This window comes from Sminthopsis crassicaudata, chromosome 1 (genome assembly GCF_048593235.1).
Source record: "Sminthopsis crassicaudata isolate SCR6 chromosome 1, ASM4859323v1, whole genome shotgun sequence".
Classification (NCBI taxonomy): Eukaryota; Metazoa; Chordata; class Mammalia; order Dasyuromorphia; family Dasyuridae; genus Sminthopsis; species Sminthopsis crassicaudata.
In genome coordinates this window covers 274,699,321-274,712,536 of record NC_133617.1, presented here as the reverse complement: position 1 = coordinate 274,712,536, position 13,216 = coordinate 274,699,321, and the positions used below count along the sequence as shown (strand labels likewise).

General features: G+C 33.5%; 1 protein-coding gene across 1 annotated transcript in view; it reads right to left on the bottom strand.

Moving 5' to 3' along the window:
- MCMDC2 (minichromosome maintenance domain containing 2) overlaps positions 1-11,618 on the bottom strand; it is a 34,252-nt gene extending 22,634 nt beyond the window's left edge. Inside the window, exons 1-8 of the mRNA XM_074278812.1 lie at positions 11,442-11,618; positions 10,399-10,560; positions 10,170-10,300; positions 10,045-10,104; positions 9,621-9,816; positions 8,040-8,162; positions 7,810-7,914; positions 7,232-7,360 (exon numbers count right to left, since the gene is read on the bottom strand). Of these exons, the coding sequence (XP_074134913.1) occupies positions 7,232-7,360; positions 7,810-7,914; positions 8,040-8,162; positions 9,621-9,816; positions 10,045-10,104; positions 10,170-10,300; positions 10,399-10,492 (838 nt within the window). The 5' untranslated portion in view covers positions 10,493-10,560; positions 11,442-11,618. The remainder of the gene's footprint in view (positions 1-7,231; positions 7,361-7,809; positions 7,915-8,039; positions 8,163-9,620; positions 9,817-10,044; positions 10,105-10,169; positions 10,301-10,398; positions 10,561-11,441) is intronic.
- Between the last annotated feature and the right edge of the window lie 1,598 nt (positions 11,619-13,216).

Here is a 13,216-nt window from a genome sequence, read left to right as displayed (position 1 = left end):
TAGATACTGAAGTAATTAATCCATACTGCTTAATTCCTTTCTGGGGGATTATTACTCATTTTTGGGGCTTATTTGACCTTATTTTCTCTAAGTCTATTTGTCCTTTAATAGGGCGAGTTTAGAAATGGGGTACCCTTCATTGGCAGGGATCCATTGAGGAAAATTTTAGATGCTCTTTGGAATAGGGGCCCAGAGAAAAATTGCCAATACATCTAAGGTGATTATTAATGGTAAAGGAAAGGGACACTTAGGAAAATTTGGCCTGTCTCCAATTGGATGACCTTATGTGCTCTGAGGGGATTATGGAAGTGTTTTCAACTGGAACAGTTGATTTTGCAATTGAGAATGAGGGTCTCTAAAATTCAAGTGAAGAATCCTGCATACTCTAGGACTGCTGAAGGAATCCAGAAATTTGATCTTATTTTCCTTTGCAGTTAATAAAACCACTGTATAATAGAGCTTGAGTCATTCTCTTTAGCTGCTTTATCTTATTAGATTTTTGTCCTTAGTTTGATTCCTTTGCTGATGATATAAATGAAGGAAATTAATTTGGAGGCATAGACCTTTAGAAAACCAGGAAAATGAATCATCAGGACATACTCTTAAGGAGTCCAGAAGTGAGTTCATGTTGGTTTTGTAGCCAGCCCAGTGTTGATGCCCCAAGGAACAGAGAATAACTTTTGGGATCCAACTGAGTGAGAGTCTCATCTGGCAGTCATACTGCAACTTGGTTGGATCAGTACTAGATAGAAATGTTGCTAAGTTTGGGTCACTTGCCCCAGAGACTGAGGTGGCAAAGAGAAGAATGTGCTCTTGAAAAAAGTGGTTTTTTTCTTTTTTTTTTGTACTATACATTTGAAGCTAAACAATGTTAAGTGGTTAAAAGGAACCTTAGTTCCTTAGAGATAATCACTGGTGGCTAACAGTGGGGGAAATGGAGACAGGCTTGACCTAATAGCATCAGATATCCTAATCTTTTAAGGTACCCCTTAAAGCCAGCCTAGTTCTAGGATATTGAAGGCAGAGAGTACTAACTACATTTACATAGATAATAGCCTCTGCTTCGGACTTCATTAACAATAAAAAGTTTCTTTTTGTGATAAGCTTAAGGTTTTAGAGTAATAATTGACCAGGACACTCTTGGATGAACTCATGTCTTTCAAAAGTCATGATAGATCATATGGACAACTCATTTTGGGCATATTTTCAACACCCTTAGAAGCCTCAGCTGCCATTGGCTGATATCTGTAGAGATGGTAGTGGAGAGAAGGGAATCCATAATAGACTCATAAGGATGATATATATTTAGTATTCTATAAAGGTAGTTAAATCAGGTAAATAGCCTTGTCCAATTCAGATATATAATTTTGTAAGAAGCTAATATATTTCTGAGTGGGAAAGCAGGTTAAGTAAATCCAGTAATATTTCAAAGAAGAAAAAAGAAAATGTATTAAACTTCTGAGAAATGGATAAGATTACAATAGTCTATGCTTCAAAAAAACTATTAAAGCAACAAGATTTACTATAACCTATACTTAATTCAAGAAAAACATTTCCTCAAATGAATGTTATAATTCAATCACATTTAATAGCCTACTTTCTACAGGTAGACATTCATTTAATAGCTTCTCAAACCACGAAGTAGGTCAAAGCAGTCAATTAAAAAAACTGGCACTGACACTGGCAGCATCTACTTTGGTGCTTGGTGACCAAGTGAAGGTAGGCATTGAGTAGAATGATAAAAATGTTGGAAAATATGGCTCAGGTATAAGAAATGAAATGGGCCAAAGGATTGTAGATTACTCAGATGCAAAAAAATACTGTGCTCTGCCTTAGAAAATAAGTGAGGGAAAAACCTATCCATTTTCTTTTCATATTTTCATTAGAGATATCCCTAACATATATATATATATATATATATATATATATATATATATATATGTGCATATATATATATATATATATAAATCATTTTTATCACAATTTTATAAAAATGAGAAAATAATGTATAGGTTGCTATATGTAGTATATAGTCAATAGAAACTTTTAAAAATAGACATTGTGGAACTGATGAAATATAAATTTCAAAAATATTACTAAGGTACTAATAACTGTATAATACTATTATAGATGCTTTAAGTAGAAGAGATCTTAGAGACTAGCCCGATCTATTTTAAAAGATGAGGAAATTGAGTTGTGACTTGCCCAAGGTTGTATATGTAGGTGGTAAGTAGAAGAGCTAGGGTTTAAGCCTAAGAACATATGATCTTCTGATTGAAAATTCATCAGTCTTTCCACTTCATTATATACCATATTTAAAATGATGAAACATTAAATGCAGTGGTCTGATAGTGAATGTAGTAATCCCTTACGAATCTACTTGCACAACTCCCACTTTTATTAACAGGTCAAGTCCCCAGAACATGACTGCTCTGCCTAAATATTTTAAGAATAACCCTGAGGATTACTGGAATTTCTGGTGCTATTGCATCATGAGCCCCACTAATGTCCTCCACATTATCAATTTTTGGAAAGGTTATTTACTAAGTAGTTATAGCAAGAAATGTTATAGAACTAGTCCCTTCAAACAATGGGCATTGCATTCATCTCCTTGTACAGATAAGGTCCCTGAGAGTGGGATCAAATTTAGGGAGCACATATGGACATGGTATGAACTTATAACTCGTTTTCTGAGAATCCTTCTAGTCTTTATGAAGTCTTCATAAAATTCCCCTCAAGTGCATCTGTTCGGCTCAGTGGCTTATAGAATCCTAAATTTGCTTTTTAGTATATCTTTCTATTTGATATATACTCTGCCATCAACCATTTTTGTTCCATGGACGTTGCCAATAATAGCATTGTGTTCTCTAGATCTTCCCAGTTTTCACACTTCACAAGGTTGTCACATGTCAAGATTGAGAGAAAAGGGAAACAAATCTTTCTCAATTATAACTTCCTTTCCTGTGTCTTTCACCACTGGACTAAACTGATACTAGTTCCAAAGTAGCCTATTTTTGTACATATCCCCACAAAGTATAGAAGGAAACAATTAAGCATCTACAATATTAGGCACTAAGCTAATGTTTTACCAATCTCATTTGATTCTCACAATGACTCTGAGATAGCTATTATCTTCATTTTACAGTTGAAGAAACTGAGTCAGAGGTTAAATGACTTACATAGCTAGTGTCATATTTGTACTTATCTTCTGACTCTGGGGTTGGTTGAGTGGATAGAGTGCAAGAGCTTAGAGTCAGGAAGACCTAAATTCAAATTTGGCCTCAGATACTTAGCTGTATGACCCCACACACTTTTTACTTTAATCCACTGGAGAAAAATGACAAACCTTATGAGGATCTTTGCCAAAAAAACATAGATAGTCCATGGAGTCATGAATCAGATATAACTAAACACCTTCCAGACTCATCTACTCCTTAAATTGTGATTCATAACCTCATATGGCTCTCATAAGTGAATGTGGGGGTTGCAAAATTATGACTTATCAGTTATATGTATATATTTTATATACCTATAGACCTGGGGGTCACATAAAAATCTTAGGTGAAAAGGGGTCATGAATAGAAAAAGCTCTGATATAGGATAACTTCTTAAACAGGTAAGTACTGAGAGCCAGCAGCCATATTTTTAACCTCACCATGTATGGTTTCTGGTGATTCTAAATATCTTTCAATAAACTTTACTAGAATATAATAAATTTTACCTGCATGAACTATCATTCCTTTGGTATGCTGGCAGCCTTAACTTATCATTTTAGAGAATATTTGCTATTAATAGTTGGCAAGATTAACTGTGTCTCTATTTGAAAATAAGCCTTAGACTTGGTACAACTTATTTTGGGCACAAAAGCTATAAGTCATTAACCCATGCCTTAGTTACTTAAATCATCTCTGAAAATTTTCACTATTTTTGACATAGCTTACCTTCTTTTTTGAATGACTCATGTTACATTTGTTATAAGGAACATGGAAATTGGCCTTTGAAGGCCAACAGATCATTTGTTTCCTTTCACAAAAGACTATGTGTGTGTGTGTGTGTGTGTGTGTGTGTGTGTGTGTGTGTGTGTGTGTGTGCGCGCGCACATACATACACGCATAAATTTATTGACTATACAAGATCTTCAGGGGGATGACTAGCCCCTTTTCTAGAGGAGTAACTTTCCTAGATGATGGCTATAAAGAACTGGATTATAATTAAAATTCCTGTGCCTATCTTGATTATTGGGTTCAAATCTCACTTTTGATGCTTACTGCCTATGAGTACTTAGGTAAGTTACCTAACTTCCATGGGTGTCGGTTTTCTCATCTGTAAAATGAAAGATTAATTAGCTTCAGAGATCCCTTCAAACTCTGATACTTTGACTTAAAAATACTTTTATATAGCTTCAAATGTTCAGTGATCCTTTTTGTTACATTCATCTACTTTCTAAACTTCTAAACTCACACAAAACAGGATTCCATTTTGTCTATTTAGATTTTTTTTGCCTCTGACATTTTTCCAATTCTTTTAAAAAAATTGTTTTTATTTTTTAATCACCATATTTTCCCCTTTGCCTCCCCATCCAAGAGAACCATTTCATTTAACAATACTTTTAAAGACAATAGAAATTGATCTGTATAGCTGATCAACATATCAAAGATAGTCTGAAAATATATGCCATGTACATTACTTGTAGACATTTTATTTCTGAAAAAGAGTGGGGTAGGAATCTTCATTATCTCTTCTTTCAACTTTTGTTCCTTCTAATTGCAACTTTGAGTGTTGATTTTGTGTGTGATTGTTCTTTCCAGCTTTATTGTTGGTTAATGTGTACCTTATTTTCTTGATTCTACTTATTTCATCTGGTATAAATTTATGTAAATCTTCATATACTTACCTGTATTCATCCCATTCATCATTTATTGCAGAGCCTTTTTGTTAGTGATGTCTTTGGGGTATATATCTAGCAGGGTCAAAGGGCAAAGGCATTTTAGTCCTTTATTTGTATAATTCCAAAACGTTTTCCAAAAACTGGTTGCTCTTATTCATAGTTCTACCAACAATGCAGTACTGCCCCTATCTTTTGACAGCCCTTCCAATATTGACTATTTCTATCTTTGGTCATCGTTGCCAATTTGTAGGGCATGAAATAAAACCTCAGGATTGTTATGATTTGCACTCTTAATTTTAGTGATTTAGAGCATTTCTACAGTCTTTTAAGTAATGTTTCATTCTCACTAATAAGTAAAGAATTATTTCTTTAGTTCTTTTAGCTTTTCCTCCAGAAGGAAACATCAATGTGCACTGTGTGCATATGTAGCTGTTATTTGTTATCAGGAAAAAAAGCACGTAAAACACTCTCTTCAGATCGGCAAAATTCCCTTTGCCCATAGTTGGTAGAAACAAAGACTCTCAGATCTGCTGTCCTTTTGGCTGCTCTCTCCTGTGGACAATATCTGCTTACTTCTTGCTTTGAGGACTTTGTAGTCCTCAAGCTTCATAGTAAAGGTACTTAGCATAAATTAAATGTTTAATAAATGCTTGTTTATTGATGCTAGTTGATCCCTGTTTGCCTTGCAAGAAGTTATGTCACTTAGCCACCTTAAATTGGAAATTAGATTCCTGCCAAGATCTAAAGTAAAAAGTAGCACTCTCAGGTGTGATCTGACAGAAGTTTTAAGCCAACATCTAATTAGCAGCAAGAGTTTAAATCTAATTTGTTACCTTTCCTCCCTGCTGGATTTCAGTTCCCATGTCGTTGCTTCTCTAACCTAGAATCCCTTTGTTCAGTACTGGAAGCAAAATACTTATCTTATATTTCTGATTCATACTGCAGAATGGTAGGTACCCCTGCAAGTTCCTGTGCTTCTATGGGAAGGATAGAAAATTCCATTAGACTGTTAGCTTCAGGAGAATGTAAGCTTATTGAGGCCAGACTGGTTTTTAGTTTACATTTTTAAATTAAAAACTTGGCAAATATCAATGAATATCAGCATTTCACTATCCAAAGAAATTGTGAACTTCTCTTTTATAGTTTTAATTTTTTTTGAGGCAATTGGGGTTAAGTAACTTGCCCAGGGTCACACAGCTAGGAAATGTTGTGTCTGAGGTAAGATTTGAACACAGGTCCTCCTGACTTGAGGGCTGGTGCTCTATCCACTGAGTCACCTAGCTGCCCTCTTTTATACTTTTAAAATTAATATTAAATTTTAAATCATAGTAACAAAACTATCCTGTTTGTCTGTCCTCCTTCTGAATTATCTGCTCTGTTCTGTGTATTTGAAAAATGTTCATTGATGTTCTTTTTATGCATCACTGTAACTACCCACCAAATTCTCCCCCAACCATCTTTACCACACTTCCTTACATCCTCCTTCATAATACAGTCAAACAAATAAATTCACATATTAACCATTTGGCACAGTATGTCTCATTCTACACTTCTAGTCCATCCCTTGTCAGAATGCAGGGACAGTTTTTCATTTTGGTTTTGTATCTCCAGTTCTTAGCGGAGTACCTTGAATAATAAATGGTGCTTGAATTGGGTTGAATATAATAAGTTCTGTTAAAGAACAATGAGGTTTTGCAGTGTTTCTATGATTCACTCAATCTCCTGAAAAGGTAAACTCTCTTCTTTCCTCCTTTTTGTTAAGATAAAGAAAAAAAGTATAGTAACATTTTGAAATTCTATTGGCAAGAGTTATAATTTTTTTATAAGTATACTTTTTTTGAGCCTTGGAGGAATTGATGATATATTATGATTCATGTTTTGCTTAAGTTTTATTATGTTTAGTTTTTTTTAATACTTTGATCCATTTATATGGAGTATCCACTTTTCCAAACTTGTCTCTTTAATCCATAGCAATCTTCTAAAAGCATAGATATTTTACAGGCTACAACCCTTGTACACCTTACAGAATTAATACCTTCATGGGTTTTTGTGGCTAAAAATAATAAATGTGGTAGCCCTCTGGTAATGAATCTCCCTGAACTTAATTAAGCTGGTCCCTTGAGAAGAATTATCTCTGGCCAAGACTATATAGGAAGCTTTTTCAGCTTGGCAGGAACTACCACATCTTGTTCTTTGTCAGTATTTTGATCGAAAATATTACTTCTGTTCTGTGATGTAATCTTAAAATAGAACTTTAATGCCTTTACCATTGTAAAAATTCAAAAATATTTATTGATTGAAGTATATTAAAATTTATAAAATTTATGATGATATTTTTCTTACCTTTTGGACTGTACAAATTTATGCTGTTGGCCTCTATACAAACAATGGTTTGTGAAGAGTTTTTAACACAAGTTGGAATTCCAATAATTACATATTCACTTCCTATTTTGATTTTATTGCTCAATTCATCTAAAAATTATGAAGGAAATAAAAGATTTATTCATTAAATAAACTTTGTATATATTTTATGCCTAAGGGATTCATAATTAGTACCAATTCATGGTAAACTAGCTATGGAGAATGATTTTTTTTACTATCTATAAATGAGAGATTTAAAAAAAGTTTGCCAATTAACTTTAGTATTTAATTTGAAGGAGCAACTAATGATATTCAGTAAAACTGAACCAAGAGGACAAAAATGTGAAATAACTATACTCAGATTCTTCATTCTACAAGAAGTTTGGATGGTTGTAAAACTATAAAATTCAATGAAGGTTTACAAGGAAATAGAAGAATTCAATGATAAGAAACTTAAATTTACAAGCTTTTTTTTTTTTTTTTTTTAATAGAAATACCAAGTAATATAAGGATCTTTAAGCAACTTAGTTAATTGTTAAGTTCAAAATAAGCTTACCAACCTCTTAGGAAAACTGTAAGAGACTGAAATCTCATTGGCTGATTGTTGGGACATCCTTGAAAAGCAGTAAGTGACTTTGCTGTAATTATTTCAGCTATCTGTTTATCTTAATACCAAATAACACAGTTATTATTGGAATATCTTTCAAACTTAATTTTGACACTAATAAGTTTAAAGACATAAAATATATTTTAAATACTATTACTGAAAATTTTTAAATTATATTTTTACCACCAAGTACTCTAAATTTTCTGTCTTCTCGAAGTGGGGAAGTACAGAGATTACAGGAAAAATCACTTCTCACTGTTGTAGATTCTGTGGCACCAGGCACATGCACTCTTATATATCGAAATCCTGAAATACAATATAAATTAAATCTTTTGGAGGGCTTAGTCATTTGTCCATAATTATTTAAAATGTATGTCAAATTTGCACTCATATATAGGGAACTGCCAGTCATAGAAAGTTATTCTTTTCTAGCTGCTGAATATTAAAAAAGACAAAGCAAAACCATTATTATTTTTTTTTGATTACCTAAAGTTTTAGCATGGCACAAAGGTGCTTTTTGCTTACTATTTACTAGTTTTACTCTTGAGGCCTATTTCTTCTTTGGTGTTTAGGTAGATAGATATATATGGAGGGGAGATCCTCAGTTTTCAAATCTCCATTATTCTTCCCTTTAAGATTCATCAGTGAGGGTATTAAGAGAAGAAATGCTTTTTGAAATCGCTTTTCTTTTCTGTTGATTTTGATCCAGCAAGCCCTCGATATGCTCTTGATCATATTCTTTCTCTTTTGGTACATCATAATATATTTGTCAGAAGGAAACACATTTAGTGATTTTTGAACATGTAAAAAATGTATCTTTAGATTATACAAATTCTTAATTAGTTATGATTTTGGCAATGAAGAACAAAAATAATTACTGGAAGCTTTGTGAAGTTTTCAGAATGTGATCCTGTCTATTTCTCCTTTCTGTTTCAATTCTGAGTCCATAATGGCATCTCTTAGATAAATATTTTTGAAGATAATTGGGAAAGCCTAAGTTCAAGTTCATCCTCTGACAAATACTTGCTGTGTGTACATGAGTAAGTTGTTATCTTCTTAGTGCACTAAAGACAGGTAGCAGTGTTTCTTTTTTGAAGTTCTCTATACACAAAAAGCTTATCTGAGCTACTGAAGGAAATGGCAAACCACACCAGTATCTTTGCCATAAAAACCCCAAATGGGTCATGAAGAGTCAAGACACATTCAAACTGATTGAACATCAATATCCTGAATAAATTAGAGAGCTGGTCCAAAAATAATCATTCATACTTATATTGTACTTTAAAACTTATAAGATATTCTCCTTACAATAACCTGTGAGCTAAGTAATAACCCAAGTGCTATTCATTATTCATGTTTTGTTTTAGTTGAGGAAATAGAATATCAAAGAAGTGTGTGACTTGTTTATGGTCACATGGGTCATACTACATGTGTGCCCAAGTATCCTGACTTCAAATCCAACATTTTTAGCTTACTGTAAAATATTGCTGGGGGCAGCTAGATGGTGCAGTGGATTAAGCACCAACCCAGAAGTGAGGAGGACCTCAGTTCAAATCCAGACTCAAACATTTAACACTGTCTAGCTGAGTGACCCTGGTCAAGGCACTTAACCCAAATGCCTCAGGGGAAAAAAAAAAAAAAAATATATATATATATATATATATATATATATATATATATATAATATATAGCTACTCCAACTACATAACACGATCTAAACTTAACTTAGATAAAGTTTTTAGTTCCTTATTTTGAATACTTTACCTTCAGAAAGAGGGCATGTTTCATCTGAACAAAGAAATCTTGCTCCTTGTGTATATTTAGTTACTGTTGTCATTGCAATTATTATTCCTTGTATCATATAAAACCTCTGAGACAGGTAATCAAATGGAAACTCACAAAGATCAAGCCCATAATTTGGCAGAAGAGGCAAATGTGTTAATTTCAGCACTATATTAATCTAATAAAAAAGAAAACTATATTAATAAAATTGCATATTCAAATATATTTGAATTAAAATTTTAATTGATAGAAAATTAAATACATACTTGTAAAACATTACATTGAGTTTTGAGAAAAATAGTGATTTTAACAACATGGAAATAGGAAAACATTTTTATATATGCTATTTTAAAACTGTTGTTATTTTAGCTTTGTTTGTTAGATTTAAAAAAAAAAAAAAACTTACTTGAGTTTCAGTCTGTAATTGTTCGATTAAGGAAAGAGTTTTAACAGCAACAAAACAAACCTGCAATTGAAAACGAAATTTTTATAAAGAAAAAATTGATCTAACAAAAATTATCTTTAACTTACTGATTGAAAAAGTTGAGCAGCTTTCAAAGGTTCATGCAAAATATGATTTCCAAGAACTGCATCCAATTCAACAATGTCAGAAGGATTTATTGAAATATTGAACCGATATACAGCATAACTTTGTTTTGAATCTGTAAATAAAGATCAATATAATGTCATCAATAATCCGAAAGTACATTTTAAAATAGTGAGTCTAAAAGCCATTAAAAATTAATTTTGATGAATATACCATTGTAGACCTTGCAGTCTTCTATAAATTTCTGAAGGCCTCCGCTTCTATCAAGGTAGACAAGAGCTGCCTCTTTCAGCTGTAGGTTAGACATTCTTTCTAAAGCTGATTTTTCTCTTATCAAAAAGAGAAAATGAAGAATGTAAGGAAAACCTAGAAATCCTGTAATAAAATCACAGATTGCTTGATTGACAAAATTCTCCTAATAAACTTTTTAAGGCTTAGTCAAATAGTTGTTTAAACACCGTCTACTTAGAAAAAAAAAATTTTTTTCCTGGAATTGAAATATAAATGTTCTCCACTACATAGAATTCCCAATCCCTCTATTGTTGTCCGCCTGCATTTTGGATTTTCTTCACAGGTTAATTGTACACTATTTCAAAGTCCGATTCTTTTTGTTCAGCAAAATAACTGTTTGGACATGTATACATATATTGTATTTAACTTATACTTTAATATATTTAACATGTATTGGTCAACCTGCCATCTGGGGGAGGGGCAAGGATGGGAAAAATTAGAACAAAAGGTTTGGCAATTATCAATGTCTTAAAATTACCCATGCATATATCTGGTAAATAAAAACTATTAAAATATTTTTAAAAATAAAAATAATTTAAAAAATAAATTAATTAAAAAAAAAAAATATAAATGTTGTCCTGAGATCAGGATCTGGGAGAAGTCTTAAAGGTTATGGGGTGCAACAGAAATTTTAGAGATGAGGAAACTTCCTGTGAGGCTCAGAGAGAGGTCGACCTCCATCTCCAACCCCCACAAATTACTGGAACAGGATTTGAAGCCATCTACTAAAGGTCCATTAACGTCAGGAACCAGAGGCCTAGATTTTGGGCAATCATTGCAAAGGATTTTTAGGCCTTAAAAAAAAAAGTGACACAGGATGCAGGGATTATTTAAAAGCAAAGCAACATGGGCTGTCCCATGAGTTTTGTATGAGTGTAGTATCGAAAATAATGCGCGAAGGTTCGGAATCTTTGTGGAAAATACTTTAAAAAAAGAGAATGTGGCAGTGTGATCCCACTCCTTACAGGCTACACCCGGAACGCCAAACAGTCTCTGACTTGAGCTTTCCCCTACGTCAGCCGCAGAGAAAAGAGAAGTAATAATAATAATAATAATAATAATAAATTGTAGTGCAGCTCCGTCCCGCCCGCTCCCGCGACTCTCTCAAAGCTCCTCGCGCAGGCGGCAGCGCGGCCCAAGACTCCGCCCCCTAGCTTGGCACGAGCGCGCGCCAGGCCTGGAGGAGGCTGTCCCGTGACTTCGGGAGCGCGCGCTGTCACTTCTCAGAGAGTGAGGAAAGTTCTCCCCGCTTCCACAGGCTCTCACTGACAGATCTTTGTGTAGCTGGGCGTCGAAGAGGTTCTCCTATGAGGATCTAGGACTTTAGACCCTTCCCCATCCTCCCTTGGTGTGACAGCTCGAAAAATGACTGTCTTTCCTCAGGTTAAATACACATTAATACCAATCCTGGAAAAGAAATTTGCCTTCAGCAAAATTCAAAGAAAAACTTCTTCAAAAACAATTTTTTTCCTTATTGCAGTTTTCATGGTGCTGAATTTTGCCATTTCCTGAAGATTGGAAATCCTTCTGTTATTCAGAAATTTGAGATGTAAAGGTGTTTTGATTCCTCCTTTATTTTCTATTCTCATTCCCACTGTCTTGGGCAAGACTTTTATCACTTCATATCTGACTTAATTCAACAGCCTGTGATTACTCCCCGCTCTCCCATTCTAAACTTGTTTCACGGCCAAACATCCCAGAAATATTGCTTTCTTTCATACTTAAGTGCTCCACAACCTAGTGTTTCCCCATTCTCTATGAAATCGAATCCAAACTCCCCCCTTGTCTAGTTTCCAAGGTCCTCTGACCTTGCTGCATCTTATTTAGCTCCAGTTTCCACAAATTTATGTTCTTAATCATTTTCAGAAATGAATACCTATTTATTGCTATCTTTTTTCAATAATTTCTAAATATTTCCCTAACTTCTGTAAAGCCTAACCAATAGCTCAAACTTCAAAGGCCTTCCCTTTCTAAGTTCTATTTTCTTCTTTTATGAATAATGAATAATTTTACCATACAATTTATTAACCATTTTGTTTTGCATATTAATCTTGTTTTTTAAAGTTCTCCAAGAGCAATTTCTTCTCTTACTACTTCATCTCCCATGAGATGTCTCTGATGGCCAATTCCAATAGACTTGGGATGGAAAATGTCATCTACATTCAGAGAGAATTATGGAGACTGAATGTGGATTGCACATTTGCTTTTTTTTTCCTCATTTTTTTTCCCCTCTTGGTCTTGCACAATATGATAGATATGGAACTATATTTTTAAAAGATTGTATATGTATAACCTATATCAGATAACTTGCTGTCTTGGGGAGGGGAGAGATAAGGGAGGAATTTGAAATACAAAATCTTATAACAATGAATGCTGATAATTATCTTTCCATGTATTCCAAAAAATACAATATTTAGGGGAAAAATAAAAATTTCTTGGATACATAGAAGATATATTTAATTTTATCCATGGTACAAAGGCTGTTTTGCCAAATATATTTACTGTTTTAGGTTTCTCTAGATCAAAGCTTTTTAAACTGTGGATTACAATATGGGGTCACATAACTGAATTGGGGGACCCCAAATTATCGTTATCAGCAAATGTTTTAAGTTGTATAAATTGTATACTTATGTTATATACTGATATACTTGAGGTCACAAAAATTTCTTGGACAGAAATTGGGTCGCCAGTGGAAAAAGTTTAAGAAGCCCTGTTCTAGATGAATCAACTTCTTTTCTGT